Source organism: Melampsora larici-populina, assembly GCF_000204055.1.
Source record: "Melampsora larici-populina 98AG31 unplaced genomic scaffold MELLAscaffold_7, whole genome shotgun sequence".
NCBI classification, from domain to species: Eukaryota; Fungi; Basidiomycota; class Pucciniomycetes; order Pucciniales; family Melampsoraceae; genus Melampsora; species Melampsora laricis-populina.
In genome coordinates this window covers 1796659-1811023 of record NW_006768771.1, presented here as the reverse complement: position 1 = coordinate 1811023, position 14365 = coordinate 1796659, and the positions used below count along the sequence as shown (strand labels likewise).

At 40.8% G+C, this 14365-nt stretch overlaps 1 protein-coding gene across 1 annotated transcript; it reads left to right on the top strand.

Moving 5' to 3' along the window:
- Positions 1–10783: 10783 nt before the first annotated feature.
- On the top strand, positions 10784–13920 carry MELLADRAFT_95336 (uncharacterized protein; the record flags this gene model as incomplete). Its single annotated transcript, XM_007406876.1, has 6 exons — positions 10784–10848; positions 10972–11104; positions 11162–11479; positions 11576–11880; positions 11959–13724; positions 13796–13920. The coding sequence occupies 6 exons, from the start codon at positions 10784–10786 to the stop codon at positions 13918–13920; spliced, it is 2712 nt and encodes a 903-aa protein (XP_007406938.1).
- Between the last annotated feature and the right edge of the window lie 445 nt (positions 13921–14365).

The following is a 14365-nucleotide window of genomic DNA, read 5'->3' as shown; positions in this document are numbered from 1 at the left end:
AAGGAAATTTGCTTGAATTGCAATATGATACATGCTAAGATAAAATTGAATATATATCATCATCATTTGAATCATATACCAAATCAAATCTTTTGTTGATTTTTGTACAAGTAATGAAAGAAAAATTACTAAAAAAAGAAAACGAGCCAAGCAAATCTGAACAATTGAACTTTTTGTTCTTTAGAAGCAGGATTCAATTTTTCAACTTTTAATAAGTTGATTTTTCATGAGTGATAGTAGTCGTCAAAGGCTTCCTCATTTTTGATGTTCCATTCACAGGTTGAATTGCATTAGCTACAAAAGCGGATTGATTTCTTTTTTTTTGATTTTTTAGGTAATAGTTCAAGACAGCAACCCACTTTCAGTGTCCATTGCACACTTGGATAATGATGACTAGGCTTGCATAGGGTCTGCTTCAAACCCTACCCACAAGATTCTGGTGCGTGAAGCCAACCCAGTCTTGGGGAGGACAAGTACAGTTAAACCTCAGCAGTGACCGTACATCATCATGATCCAAAACCAATTTGATAGAGGAATGGCATTGGTGAGATCAAGTAGTTCTGCATTCACATAGTGAAGAATGAACATGCAAGATCCAATTCCATCCTCTATCAAATTGGCCTGTGAGACTTCCCATCATGGAAGAAAGAATTAAGTTTTATCTCACATCATTCTCATGATTTAGATAGATGAATCTAAAGATAACAAAGTTGGATTAATTTGAAGAAATTGAAATGAAGTGTTTTGAATTTAATGAATGAGATTGCTTGATTTGATTAGGAACTAAAGATTCAATCTAATTTGGTTTGATTGGATGATGATCTGTTGAGATGATTGATTACAGGTGAATCAGATGGAGACAATTGATTTTCATTGAATCAGATGGATGGAGTCTGGAGATGATTGATCTTGATTGAATTGAATGAAAACAATTGATTTCAATCAAATCGGATGAAATTGATTGATTTTGATCGAATCGGATGAAAACAATTGATTTTGATTGAATCGGATGAAAACTATTGATTTTGATTGAATCAAATGGAAACAATTGATTTGTCAATTGATTGTTTTTGTGTCTAATCACTAAAAAAGGTTAAACCATTGTTTGTTAAGAAATCACAAATGTATTGAAAGGGGGTGGGACCAAGAAGAGGAATCTAAACCTGAGCAAGAGAACAGAAAAGAAAGGGACTTTTGATGGAAAATTGATGAGTTCCAAGTCGAATATTGTGAGTAATTCAAAGATAGAAGGAGTTGAAATACTTACCCAAAGAAACCAAAGTGAGAGAAGGAATGGTTGATTATTTAAAAGGTACTTTACTCCAGAGAAGGCATTTATTGCAACCTATGTACCAGTGGTGAATCGGGTAAAGCTATTAGATGTGATACAGGGTGATGTTGTTTGTCGGTATGACACTTGTCGGCCGTCAGACCATCCACCATGACTCATGTTACAACACGGGATTTGAAAAACAAAAATCCATGTTGATGTGTGTTGGTATGGGTCATGTTGTACAGTTTTTGGCTCGGGATGAATTTCAACTCAACATGACATGGAAAAATTACATGTTTAACCCATGTCATGTTTATATGTTGGTATGAGTCTATACGTACACCGTAGGTTTGCTATAGGTTTGCTAGCTTGCATGGAGCTGCCCTTGAGTTGTCCGCCTGAGCTGCAGTATGTCAACTACAACAGCACATATGTACATATTTAGTGAAGCTGATCATTATACCTTCCTTTATCTTTCTGTTATGCATGTTTTTCCTTTCAATATCCTCAGACCACTCAAGATCATGTTTGAGTCATGAGCTTTATATTATGTATATGTTACAAGAGTCTAGACATATGGTGCCACCATTAGTCCATACTTCAGCCTGAGTGGATGACTATGTAGAGGGCAGCTAGAGACAAGCTTGCAAACCTATGGCAAACCTATGGCAAACGAGATCCGTGATTGAAGGAAGTTGCAAACCCGGACACCGCGAATTTGCTCAATCTGGTTTCACACTTAATGATTCCCGCAGTGTGATTGAGAAGTGAAAGTTAAAAGTGAATGCACAGTGACTGTGCAGAAGTGAAATTGAAAATCAAATCAAATCAGAACCAGAACACAACAGTAAAGAAGACTCACTTCAAGAAAATAGCAAAGGAACCTTCAAATATCAATCTCATCAGCTCAGCAAACCAAAAAGAAATCAAAAGAATGTCAACTGAACATCAAAATACAAAACCAATCACTTCTCAACCAACTTCATCTTCCTCAACTGCTTCATCATCATCGTCATCATCACCAAAACCAATCCAACCTCAATCCCATCCATCAACTCAACCCACCCCAAAGAAACTCAAAACCCAATCAACCAACAAATCATCATCATCAGCACCTTTAATCAAATTCGATAAATCAAAATCCACTTTCTCAATCAATCAAAAACCATTAGAATTATCAGATGTTAGTCTCTCTATCAAAAAAGGTATACTTGACTTTTCTCTTCAATAGATGTATCCAATCTCTTTGAATTCTAATCGGTTGATATCTTTTGAAAATCACGTGTTGATTTGATTTCCTTTACAGAAGAATTACAGTCATGCAATTCAGTTTTAAAGGAATTTACTACACATCAATTGGATTTGATTTCATCTCTAGTACACAAATCATAAGAGCTTTACTTTATTTGGTTACCTAAATTACCCAAAAGACTGATCTGTTCTAATGCAAACTTTTGGGTGAAATAGAGAAAAACCATTAGTTCAATTATCGAAGTATTTACATGCTCAACTTTTACCACAATCTATACTTGATGAAGATGATAAAACTAGTAAGAAATTTGGTGAGTTTCTTAATTGATTCATCCTTCTGAATCTTTTGGACAAGTTGATCGATTAGACTTTTGGGGGAAAACCGTAGATCCTTTACCATTGTCTCTATTAGAATCATCCATTCCTCAATGTTGGATTGGATATCCGAGGATGCTTTCAATAGTCTCTTTTCATTTTCCTTTTTTGGTTTTTCATCTGTGAATATTACATCATGTATTACATCACTTCATTTCAACCTATGATGTCATATCTTGATTCAAATTTGTTTTCACTTTATAACCTGACCTCAAACAGCAATCAGATGTTTCCCTTTTTCTTCATCTGATTTTCTCTTTCTAACAATCTTATTATAAGATTTGTCTTGTGTGTTTTTAATCTCATACTAAGATTGTTTTCGTGTTTGGAATCAGTCCAACAGGTTATGAGCGCCTAAAATCTCGATTCTTCCTTATCTCGATTTCTTTTCGATTTGATATGGCATCTACCTCGACAGAACCAAAAGGAAAGGAAACCCTTTCATCTGCACCGAAAGAACCCTCCACACCACCGACCAACTTTGATGACCTGTTCTCGGTTGGGTCAAAATGGGGTCCTTTAGCCCTTCCCACATCATCAGTTGTAGGTTTATCAATGCTCAAACCTCCGGGCGATAACTCAAACTACGGGAACTGGGAGTTGGCTATGTCGGGATCGATTATCGGTGCTGGGATGGCTCATGTTTTAAATCCAAAACTTCGCGATGCAGATCAGCCCAATTTCCACTGGACTCAGCAGAACAATGCTATCTGTTCTGTTCTGTTACGTCATGCTCATCCTAACAACTATGCTGTGATGCGACCACAAATGGGTAACGCTGCGGCAATGTGGCAGGCACTCTCTGATTCACATAACGATGCATCAATGGGATCAAAAATGCTGGTATTACGGCGTCTTATCTCATGTCAAATGGTCGATGACGATATCAACACTCATCTTTCCAACGTTGAAAAGCTGGCCACTCAACTCGGTCAATTAATAGCCAAGTCTAAACTCAGCATGGACGATATAGTATGTGCTGCTCTAAGTGCATCCTTACCTTCAGACTGGAACTCATCCATTAGTAGTCTCATGAACGAGAAGTCGGTTACTGCCGGCTCACTGGTTTCTGCCCTTCGTCGTGAAGGTATCCGTCGTCGAGACCAAGCGAATGCATCTTCTCACGTGCTAGCGATAACTCCAACGCCATCTGCTCCTGTGTCACGTCCTTCTCAATCATCTAGACGTGGTAACAGGCAACAACCGACTTCGCGATCAAACAATCCAGCTTCGAACAATCTAACTTGTTCCCACTGTAACATAAGAGGACACAGCTGGCAGACTTGTAACAAACTGGCCAAACAATTCTTTAATCAGATGTTACAGAATAATCCTAATCTATCTGCGCCTATGCCTCGTCCTGAAGCGAATTTGATTCAAGAGTCGTCTCCAGCTTCTAATTCCATTCCTTTATCTGCCTGGAATCCGGCTCCGGAAACCATCTTTCATCAACCCGAAGGTTCAGGTTTTTTAGTGACCACTGAGGCTTTTGCGTTAGCGACAAACATCGGGAAGCGATTGTGGATCTTGGATTCCGGTTGTACCCAGTCTTGTATTCCTAGTTTTACTACTGAAGAATTACTCGCATCTACGCTGTCTAACAAACCTCACGTACCATCGATTCGAGTAGCAAACGGTATCAGTCTAAACGTTTCTCAGCAACGTACATTGACCTTTCCTTGGTCCAACACTTCTCCCTCTTTTGATGTCATAGAAGTTCCTGGCTTACAACACAGCCTATTATCTATCTCCCAGCTTCGATCTTGTGGTTTTTCCACATCCTTTCTACCTGATCGCATTGAAATCGTTAATTCGGATGGAACGGTCGTTGCTCAAGGAGCTTATCACGGAGGTTTACCAATTTTGAAACACGATGTCAGCAATTTTACTGTCTCATCAAGTAATTTATCAATACCTAACTCTTCTTTTTATCAATGGCACTGCATGCTTGGTCATTTGGGCAAAACAGGTACTAAACGAGCTTTATCAAGTTTAAATGTGTCTGTACCAATTTCAGAAGAAGATGTTAAACAAGTCAAAGATTGCATTCATTGTTGTAGAGGAAAACTGCATAAGAAAACTTTCCGATCTAGATCTCCTTATAGATCAAAAACCCCTTTCTCAGTGGTTCATTCCGATGTAGCATTCTTGCCTCTCAAATCAAAAGCTGGTTATCCCTACTTTGTTTCTTTTATAGACGATTATTCAAAATTCACTGTTTGCTATGCTATGAAGTCAAAAGATATGGTTCACCTCTATTTCAAGAAATACGTTAATTTGATCAAATTGAAATTTAATTTGTCTGTTTTGAGTCTACGATCCAATAACGGCACAGAATTTCTCAACTCAAACATGAGTGATTTTTGTCTGAGTGAAGGTATTACTCAATTTTGTGGAGCTCCTTACACGCCTGAGTCGAATGGTGTTGCAGAACGCTGGAATCGCACAGCTTCTGAGCGTCTAAGGACCTTGTTTTCATCTTCAAAAGTTCCACTTTACTTCTGGCCTGAATGCCTTCAACAAATAATTCTTTGTTTCAACAATTTCCCTACCAAGACCAACGCCGGTCTTTGCTCACCTCTCTCTGCATTAGGCCATCAACAAGACGATGTTAAGCTATTTGCACCATTCGGATGCGCTGTAGAGTATCTTCTACCTTCCCCTCTAAAATCAAAACTTTCCCCGGTATCACAACAGGCAGTTTTTCTACATTTGGTTCCGGATGGAAAGTATGTTGTAGCTTATGACAGGGCGAGACACTTACTCATCAAGACTGCATCTTGCAAATTTTATTTTGATATCTTTCCTTTTCTTAATTCTCCTAGTCAACAACCAAAAGATGTTTTAACCCTCCCATGGCCTGATCTATCATCGATTGAGGAACCGGTACAGCCTTATCACATAGTAACCAGATCCAAATCTCGACCTTCACCAGTTTCACCTATTGTTGAACAACGTTCGGTTTCTGTACAATCAACTGATCCTATCTCATCAGAGTCTCCTACTCAACTTTCACCCACTGAACTTCATCATCATGAAACGATTACGCCAAGACCTATTTCACCCGAACAACAAACATCAGTCGTACCTACTGAAGACACACCAACAGTACCTGTTTCGACTTTACAACCTGCCAACCCGCCACCTGTACTACCTAGACAAAGTTCACGGGTGAGAAATGAACCAGATAGGTATAAACCTTTGGCATTTGTCATCGATTTATCTTCTCCTGAACCAAAATCGTACAGGAAAGCACTCAATAGCGAGGAAGCTTTAGAGTGGGAAAAGGCAGCAAAAGTTGAAATCAATACACTAATGAAACTAGGTACTTGGAAGCTAGTCCCACGACCATCAAACGCACGTGTTTTACGTTCGATGTGGGTCTTTAAGTGCAGACTCTTACCATCTGGAGGTATTGAGAAGTACAAAGGACGTCTTGTAGTGCTTGGTTGTAGGCAAATCGCTGGGGTGGACTTTGGTGATGTATTTTCACCTGCATCAAGACAAGAATCAAATAGAATCCTATTAACCGTTGCGGGAGTGAAAAGATGGAAAGTCAAAGGTTTAGATGTTACTGCAGCATTCTTACATGGTAATCCTTTGGAAGAAGACGTTTACATGGAACAACCAGAAGGATTTAAAGATGCCGAATTCCCTGACTACGTTTGCAAGTTAATTTTACCTTTATACGGACTACATCAATCTGCAAGGAATTGGAATGACCGATTTACTTCACATCTCATCAATATGGGTTTAAGACAGTCAGCTCACAATCCAACACTTTTCTTCAAATTAGTAAACAACATCTTAATTGGACTAGTCACTATCCATATCGATGACATTTCAATTACCGGTGAAGACAATTTCATCTCTTCTACTTCTTCTGCTCTTCATTCTCAATTTCCTATTTCCGCCAACACAGATCTTGAGCATCATCTATCGATTTCAATTAGCCGTTCAGAAGATCTCAGGTATTTTACTTTACAACAAACTTCTTATATTCTAAAAATTTCTAAACAATTCTTTCACGAAGAACCAAAGCATGTCGCTACGCCATATGTCACAGGTTTCAATTCTCTCGTACCAGCCAGTGATGTTTCAACAGCAAATCCCAAATACGGTTCTATCATTGGTGCTCTACTATGGCTCGCGCAGTGTACACAACCAGATATAGCATTTGCTGTAAATCGCTTATCTCAATTCTTAAAAAAGAACGATGCTAATCACTGGAACGCTGCACTGAGAATTCTAGCTTATGTTTATCACACTAGGCATCTGGGTCTCACCTTGGGGGGTTCCGACAATGTTTTACAAGGTTTTACTGACTCAGATTGGGCTGAAAACCTTCATGACAGATCGTCTACTTCAGGATACTTGTTTAGATTAGCAGATGGGGTTATATCATGGAAGTCAAGGAAGCAAAGAACAACAGCCTTGTCAAGCACAGAGGCTGAATATATGGCTCTTAGTGACGCAGGCAGAGAGGCCATGTGGTTGAGACAGATACTTCAAGAAATTCGTTTTATAGATAACTCTCCAACTATCCTTCATTATGATAATACCGGGTCAGCGGCTTTAGCTAACAATCCTGCTCATCACTCTCACAGTAAACACATAGATTTGCGGTATCACTTCATACGTCAATTGATCAAAGATAAAAACATTTTACTCAAGCAAGTCAATACTTCGTACCAACTCGCTGATTTTCTAACGAAAGCCCTTTCAAAACCAACTTTTATCAACTTTCGTGATCAATTAAATTTTAGCAACAAGTCTTATTCATGACTCGACTTTTTTAGCATGGGGGGGTGTTGGATTGGATATCCGAGGATGCTTTCAATAGTCTCTTTTCATTTTCCTTTTTTGGTTTTTCATCTGTGAATATTACATCATGTATTACATCACTTCATTTCAACCTATGATGTCATATCTCGATTCAAATTTGTTTTCACTTTATAACCTGACCTCAAACAGCAATCAGATGTTTCCCTTTTTCTTCATCTGATTTTCTCTTTCTAACAGTCTTATTATAAGATTTGTCTTGTGTGTTTTTAATCTCATACTAAGATTGTTTTTGTGTTTGGAATCAGGTAATAAAGATGATCTGATTTTCTCTTTCTAACAATCTTATTATAAGATTTGTCTTGTGTGTTTTTAATCTCATACTAAGATTGTTTTTGTGTTTGGAATCAGTCCAACACTCAAGTAGCTAAATGGACCAATTATGGACTCAAAAATTTGTCTGAACTAAACTGGTTATCAGATGAAATATTACAAGTAATTGAACTTTTTTTTTATATTTTACATTTTGTTTGGGCTTCATAAATTTTAAGTAAAATTTTAAGGTCGTGAACCACCTCTGTAGGTGGTTCACGGTTTTGCGATCTTGTAATCAGCCTTAAAATTTTTAAATCATGTCCCTGAAATTTTGACAAGACAGGGACAATTGAGCCGATTTTTTTTTACTTCCATTTCTTGTTTTTTTTTGTTCCTGGATTTCAACGATTTTTGGCCAAAAAATAACCTTTTTTTCTCTTAATCATTTTTTTCTAGGTTTTCCTCTTTCATTACAGTCAAACCCCTCATAAGGCATACCCCTCGGTCCAGCCATTTAGGTATGCCTTATGAGGGGTTAAGCCTTAAGAGGGAATACCGTATTATGGCATAACATCATGCTTTTACATTTATACCTTATAAATGCATAATTTCATGCAATAACACGGGTTTATCGTGTAGTACATTGGGACAAGTTGGCAAAAGTCACAAGACCTGACATATATTTCCATTCATTGAGAGAATAAACTATGGGGTAGGTGATTTTTACACAGACTCATTTACACCGGATCATTCTGTGTAAAACCGAGTCGGTGTAAAATTCCAAAAGGTGGTTGGGTTCTTAGAATTTTACACCTCTTTTGATTTTTTTTTGTCTGTGTTAAAAAAAACAGTGTAAAATTCTTGTGGCCGGTGGCAAGATTGAATTTTACACAGAATTTATTACACATGGCACGGCTGTGTAAAAAAAGTCAGTGTAATAATCACGGGCCCCGACCCGAAGTGTATTTTTACACCGATCCGGCTACACCGAATTGCCATGTGTAAGATCTGGTCGGTGCAAAAATCCCATTCTGCTGAGCTCACCTTCAATTTTACACCGAAGTTTTACACCGCATCCGACCAACACTTCAACGCACAAACTCCAGATGATGGAATGCCTGAAGGATACCACGCAACCCAAACATCAGACGTATATACCTGATGTTTGGCATGGTATCAAAGGCATGCAAAAGCCTTTCGAAAAAAATTAACTGCCGCCCTTTCACCATTCCCACATTCCCACATATCCACATATCCATGGAGTGGAGGCCCTCGTGATATGATTACGGTTCTGATCATTACGGTTCTGATCATATGAACAGAATCATTCCGCATTGGAACTATGAATTCCAACCACTTTCGGATTGCACGACGAAGATTTCAAAGACTTCTCGCTTTTGTTGACAACCGTTTCTCGGTTTTGACAACCTTTAGTTCCTTCTCTTTTGATCTTGACTCGAATCATTTATTGATGACGCTTTCGTCCTTTCCTATTGGTTACATTTAAAGCATCCCTTGACGCTTTCGTACTTTCGAATTAAGGCTTTCGTACTTTCAACTTGGTTTCTATCACTTCCACCATGGGGCAGACATTCTCCATTTCATCGGCCGCTCCCTTGGAAAATACGGGAGAGGGAGAAGAGGACTTGTGCCCATATGCGTCTTTGCATCATACCTCAGAAGCTATTCCCGATCTCACTTTGGAAAATCTGTTCACTACCACTCCTAGCTCTCCATTTACCATTATTTCGACTTCAGACTGCTCAGAATCTTCTTTGGATCCCTTACAATCAAGTTCCTTAGAAACTACTCCATTAAAATCTAGTCGTAGTCGATATCATAAATCTCCAAGCGTAATCACAATGTCAGCCCAATCTGAACTAGTCACCAATACCCAAGATGTTTTCGAAGACGTCGACAACATATCTCAATCTCATGTTAGTGAAACTACTGACGATGAAGACGTTGGCCCAGTCAAAACCCGGCAATTGCAGCTTCCCCTCAACAAACGGAAGTTCGCCACATGGATTGACGAAGGCAGTGAGCTCGACAAACAGGGATATCCCATATATCCTAACGGGGAAACGATGTTTGTGAAGAATGCCGAGGATCAAATCACTAACTTTAAAAAGGGGATCACGACGATTGCGTGGACTCACACGATGCGGACTGAACACAACAACAAGTGGACTACTAGACGTTATTACTGCCTTGGGATTTTAATTTGCTCTGAGAAAGGCTGCCACCTGGCGGGATCGCCTCCCACCGGCCACAAGGCAATAGAGAAATATCTCGCAAAGTACGTCATCTCAAACTTATCATCATATGACAAATAACTAAATTGATCCCTTTGTTTATTGGGTAGGTTTCCCAATTGCACAGTCTCTGGATGTCCTGGCCTTGTGAATCACTTGGCGTGTTATGCCCGCTGTCGCGTTGACGAGGACACGGTCGAAAAATGGTGTTTGTTGCGACACCAAGGACAACACACCCACCGATGGCCTGACCCCAAAAAGGCTGATCCTCTTGCAAAGGAAAAGCTGGAAGAGGCTGTGTTGAATGATCCGAAACTGGGACCACTTGGTATGAAGGTATGTAATAATATCCTCTTATGTTCACAGAAGAACATGAAGCACATACTCACTCTTGCTGTTTGCTCTCTGAAAGGTTGGACGTGCCCGACTTGGAACCCAACCGATTGCTTCAATAACAGATATCCATTCATCTTTTGGACATACCGACCGCCTTGGCTATTTGCGCCTTGAAATTCTCGCCAAACACGGGTTGATGGACGATAAGAATGACAAGGAAGGGGGTGACAGGTGGTATACACAGATCAAACATTGGTCCAGGTCAGTATTGATGATTTTATTTCGTACTCCCAGTCTTTCATATTTTCATATTATTTCGTATTCCAATCCCTTCATCCTTTTGACGTGGCTAACTTGCCTTCTTTTCCTGTTTTCCTCCAACAGGAAAGGAATGAAAATTGTGTCGGTTGCAATGGACGACGATGACCATTTTACCTTCCAAACGAAGTGGATGGCCAACATGCTAGTACTCAAACAAGAAGACGGGGAGGCCTACTCTGGCGGCCTCCTCTCCGATGTCACATACAAATTCTTCCTTAACGGTTAACTATTAACCACGTCGATGTACAACGAGAAGCTCCAGCGCTGGATACCGATCCTACTGTCGTGGCTCGGAGGACTGTCTACCTTACACTACAAAACCCATTTCGCCACTCTCTTCAAACAAATCCAGAAGACTGACTTGTCAGACAGGGAAAAGAGACGCCTGGTTGAACAGGTTGTTGATTTTTCTGCAGCTCAGAAAAACGGATTCATAGATGCATACATGGAGGTATTCAAGGTACATGATCGTAAAATCGCCTTTTCTAAGTTGCACGGCTGCGAACAGCATTATCAACAGGCGGTCACTCGCATATCGAAAAATCACAAAATAGTGAAGGTTAATATGGTGGTCAGTTCTCAATCTTTGGACTTTGATTAACTGTCACATTGTTTTGATTTAATTCATCTAATCAATATACATGTTACATGTTCCTTTGACACGCAGGGTACTTGGAAGACACTGTGCCGAGAGCTTCTTCTCCCGGATGAACCTGGACGTCCAAATCTTGAACAAAGATTCAAAGATTTGCGAAGATTATTTCCTTTGGCGAAAAAATGGATCGACTGGTGGTATGCGGCGGATGTCCAAGCCATGCTCTTCCAGGCGCGGAAGAGGATTCCTGAAGATGACCCGCCATTACCTGAAGAAGAATCAGATGACGAAGATCAAGCTCAACCACGCCGGCGCGCTGATTTACCGAAGACGACCAATGCCCAAGAATCCTTACACCGGGTCTACTACATGCTCTGGTAGGTATTTATCAAAGCTTTTTCCATTTAATCGTAAGGAGTCTAACATTGAATCATTTCGTCAAATGATGATGTTAGTGATGGCAAGTGTGGGATCATCGCCGGGATGATTCAACTATTTGCATTTGTTTCGAGTCTAGAGCGCGACTACGAGGCCAGATGCAAAGGTATCTCGGTGACTTACGGTTCCAGCAATCAAAATTGGCAAGACATCGTTACGTCTTTAGGCATGGCCAAACCCACCAAACGCCGATACGTTGCAAACGACGGCCGTGCACCGGACACCACCAAAGAACTACTTGACGGTGCTGATCCTAAATCCGGCAAACCCTCCAAGAAGAAAGGTCCAGGACGTCCTCGAGGTTCTTTGAACATCAATCGAAGTGCTTTGACAACCTACAAGTCTTATACGTCAGGCACCACCATCGGCACCCTCAATCGATGCTGGCAGACTGCCACGCTGGAATCCCTCTACGCTCTGTGGGGTCCACTTTGGAGTGACCACACGCACGTCAATGGGACATCTTTGCCCACAATCATCATTCGACATTTCACCGGACGTTGCGATGGCGAGTTGAATGAAGGCAAACACCTCGGGAGTTTATTGAAACGCGGTCAGAACATTATTCACAAGGCCATCCAAGCTCTCAAACCCGAGTCATACACGTCCGACAAGTTTTGTTCTGCTGATGGTTTCATGGACATGATAGTAGACCACCCGCACACAAGGCCTCTTTTTGCTATCAACGTGACTAAGACATTAATATGTCATCGCAACGACAAACACAACCGAGCTACAACCAGATCTTTAGGCGGTTTCTGGCTTTTCCCATCGATGTTCAGGGAGTCTGGTGTTGCTTATGGACAACTGGACATTTTGCTACAAGATTTATTCTCTGAAGGTGTCCTAACCGAACCCGGGCTTGTATGCCGTGGATGTCATCCAATCAAGGAAAAAGGCCACGAGGAAGAGGACCCGACGTTGTATGATCAACGTATGAAGATTGAGGATACATCCTTACCGTTGCATCTATATTTTCTCATGGACAACGTCATGGCCTTAGATTCCAAGGAACGAGGACGTTACATGGGAGACACCAACTGGCCAGCGCGTCTAGAATTAGGTGAAGCCAAATATCAGATGGTCACCCGTGGTTTCTGGGGTGGGAACCATTATTGGTGCCAAGTGGTGAGATCAGTAGAAGGTGTCTTGGGCGTATGGCATTATGACGAGCTCAAGAATGGAGGGTTTTCCCAGCTCATATCCCGCGACGTAGACAGCCTTTCTGGTTGTATTGCTAACACCAGCTGGACGTGTTACACGCGGGTCCCTTTCGAAGCGGAAACTGTCAAGATCAAACATGCCCTTCTGGACATGATGAAGAAGTTTCCAGACCGACACCTCTCAATACCTTTCACAATGCCTACCAGCACGATGCCTTTCGGAGGAGGCCTTCCTTCTCTTGAAGAAACTGACGACGCCGTTTTGACCACAACCTTGCCAGAAGAGGCTTCTTTGCCAGTTCGCATTGACGCTGATGCAGATGAAGATTTCTTAAATGACAACGACGACGTTCTCTACGACAGGCTCAACCGTGAAGAACCTCAGAACGGAAATGACAAGCTTCTCTACGGTAATATCGTACCTCTGGATGATGTGGATGTCATAGGAACCGAAGAGGCCGACATTGAGGTTGATGAGCTATCTCATCAACCTTCTGAGGAAATCAAGACGCCTTTGGACCCTCTCAAATTGAAGATCAAGTTGGCCATACCAAAGTTGAATCCGTCAATTGAAGAGGAGGCCCTTTCACCACCAGTAGCCTCCACAGATGTCCAACCACGTAAGTTGCCTTCCTTCACTACACTCTCTTTGTTCTTTGCAGTACTGTAGGACACTGTGACACCTCTTCAGCGGCTAAACGAAAGGCGACAGCGGATAAGCGCAAGGCTACAGCTGATAAGCGCAAAGCTGCAGCTGCAAAGGGGCGCCAGGCTGCAGCGGAGAACCGCGAGCGGCTTAAGAAGTTGAGGGAGTAGTTTTCTTTGAAACAAACAAACAAACAAATGCCTTAAATGGTTAGCCTGTGGTGCTTATTGTTCTTTCTCAGTTCCATTTATTTCCTGTCTCCCTGTGTGTCGACTATAAACCCAAAACATGGGGTCTTGTGCGTTTATCTTGCATGTTTTTTTTCTCAAGTCTGCGTAACATATTCTGTGCAAAAATCAATTCACGCGTGCCAAAATTGGATTTTTGCACATGGCCTGCTTACACAGGCATTCCCGGTGTAAAGATTAGACGTGCAAAAATGTACTTTGCATGTGTAGACTTGAAATTTACACCGAGATTTTTTACACCGCCGTAACATGTGTAAAGATTTCAATGTAAAATTCAACCTCACGACCGGCCACATGATTTTTACACTGAATATTTTACACCGTCATTTTTAACACCGGAATAAAAATTTCGAAAGAGGTGTAAAAA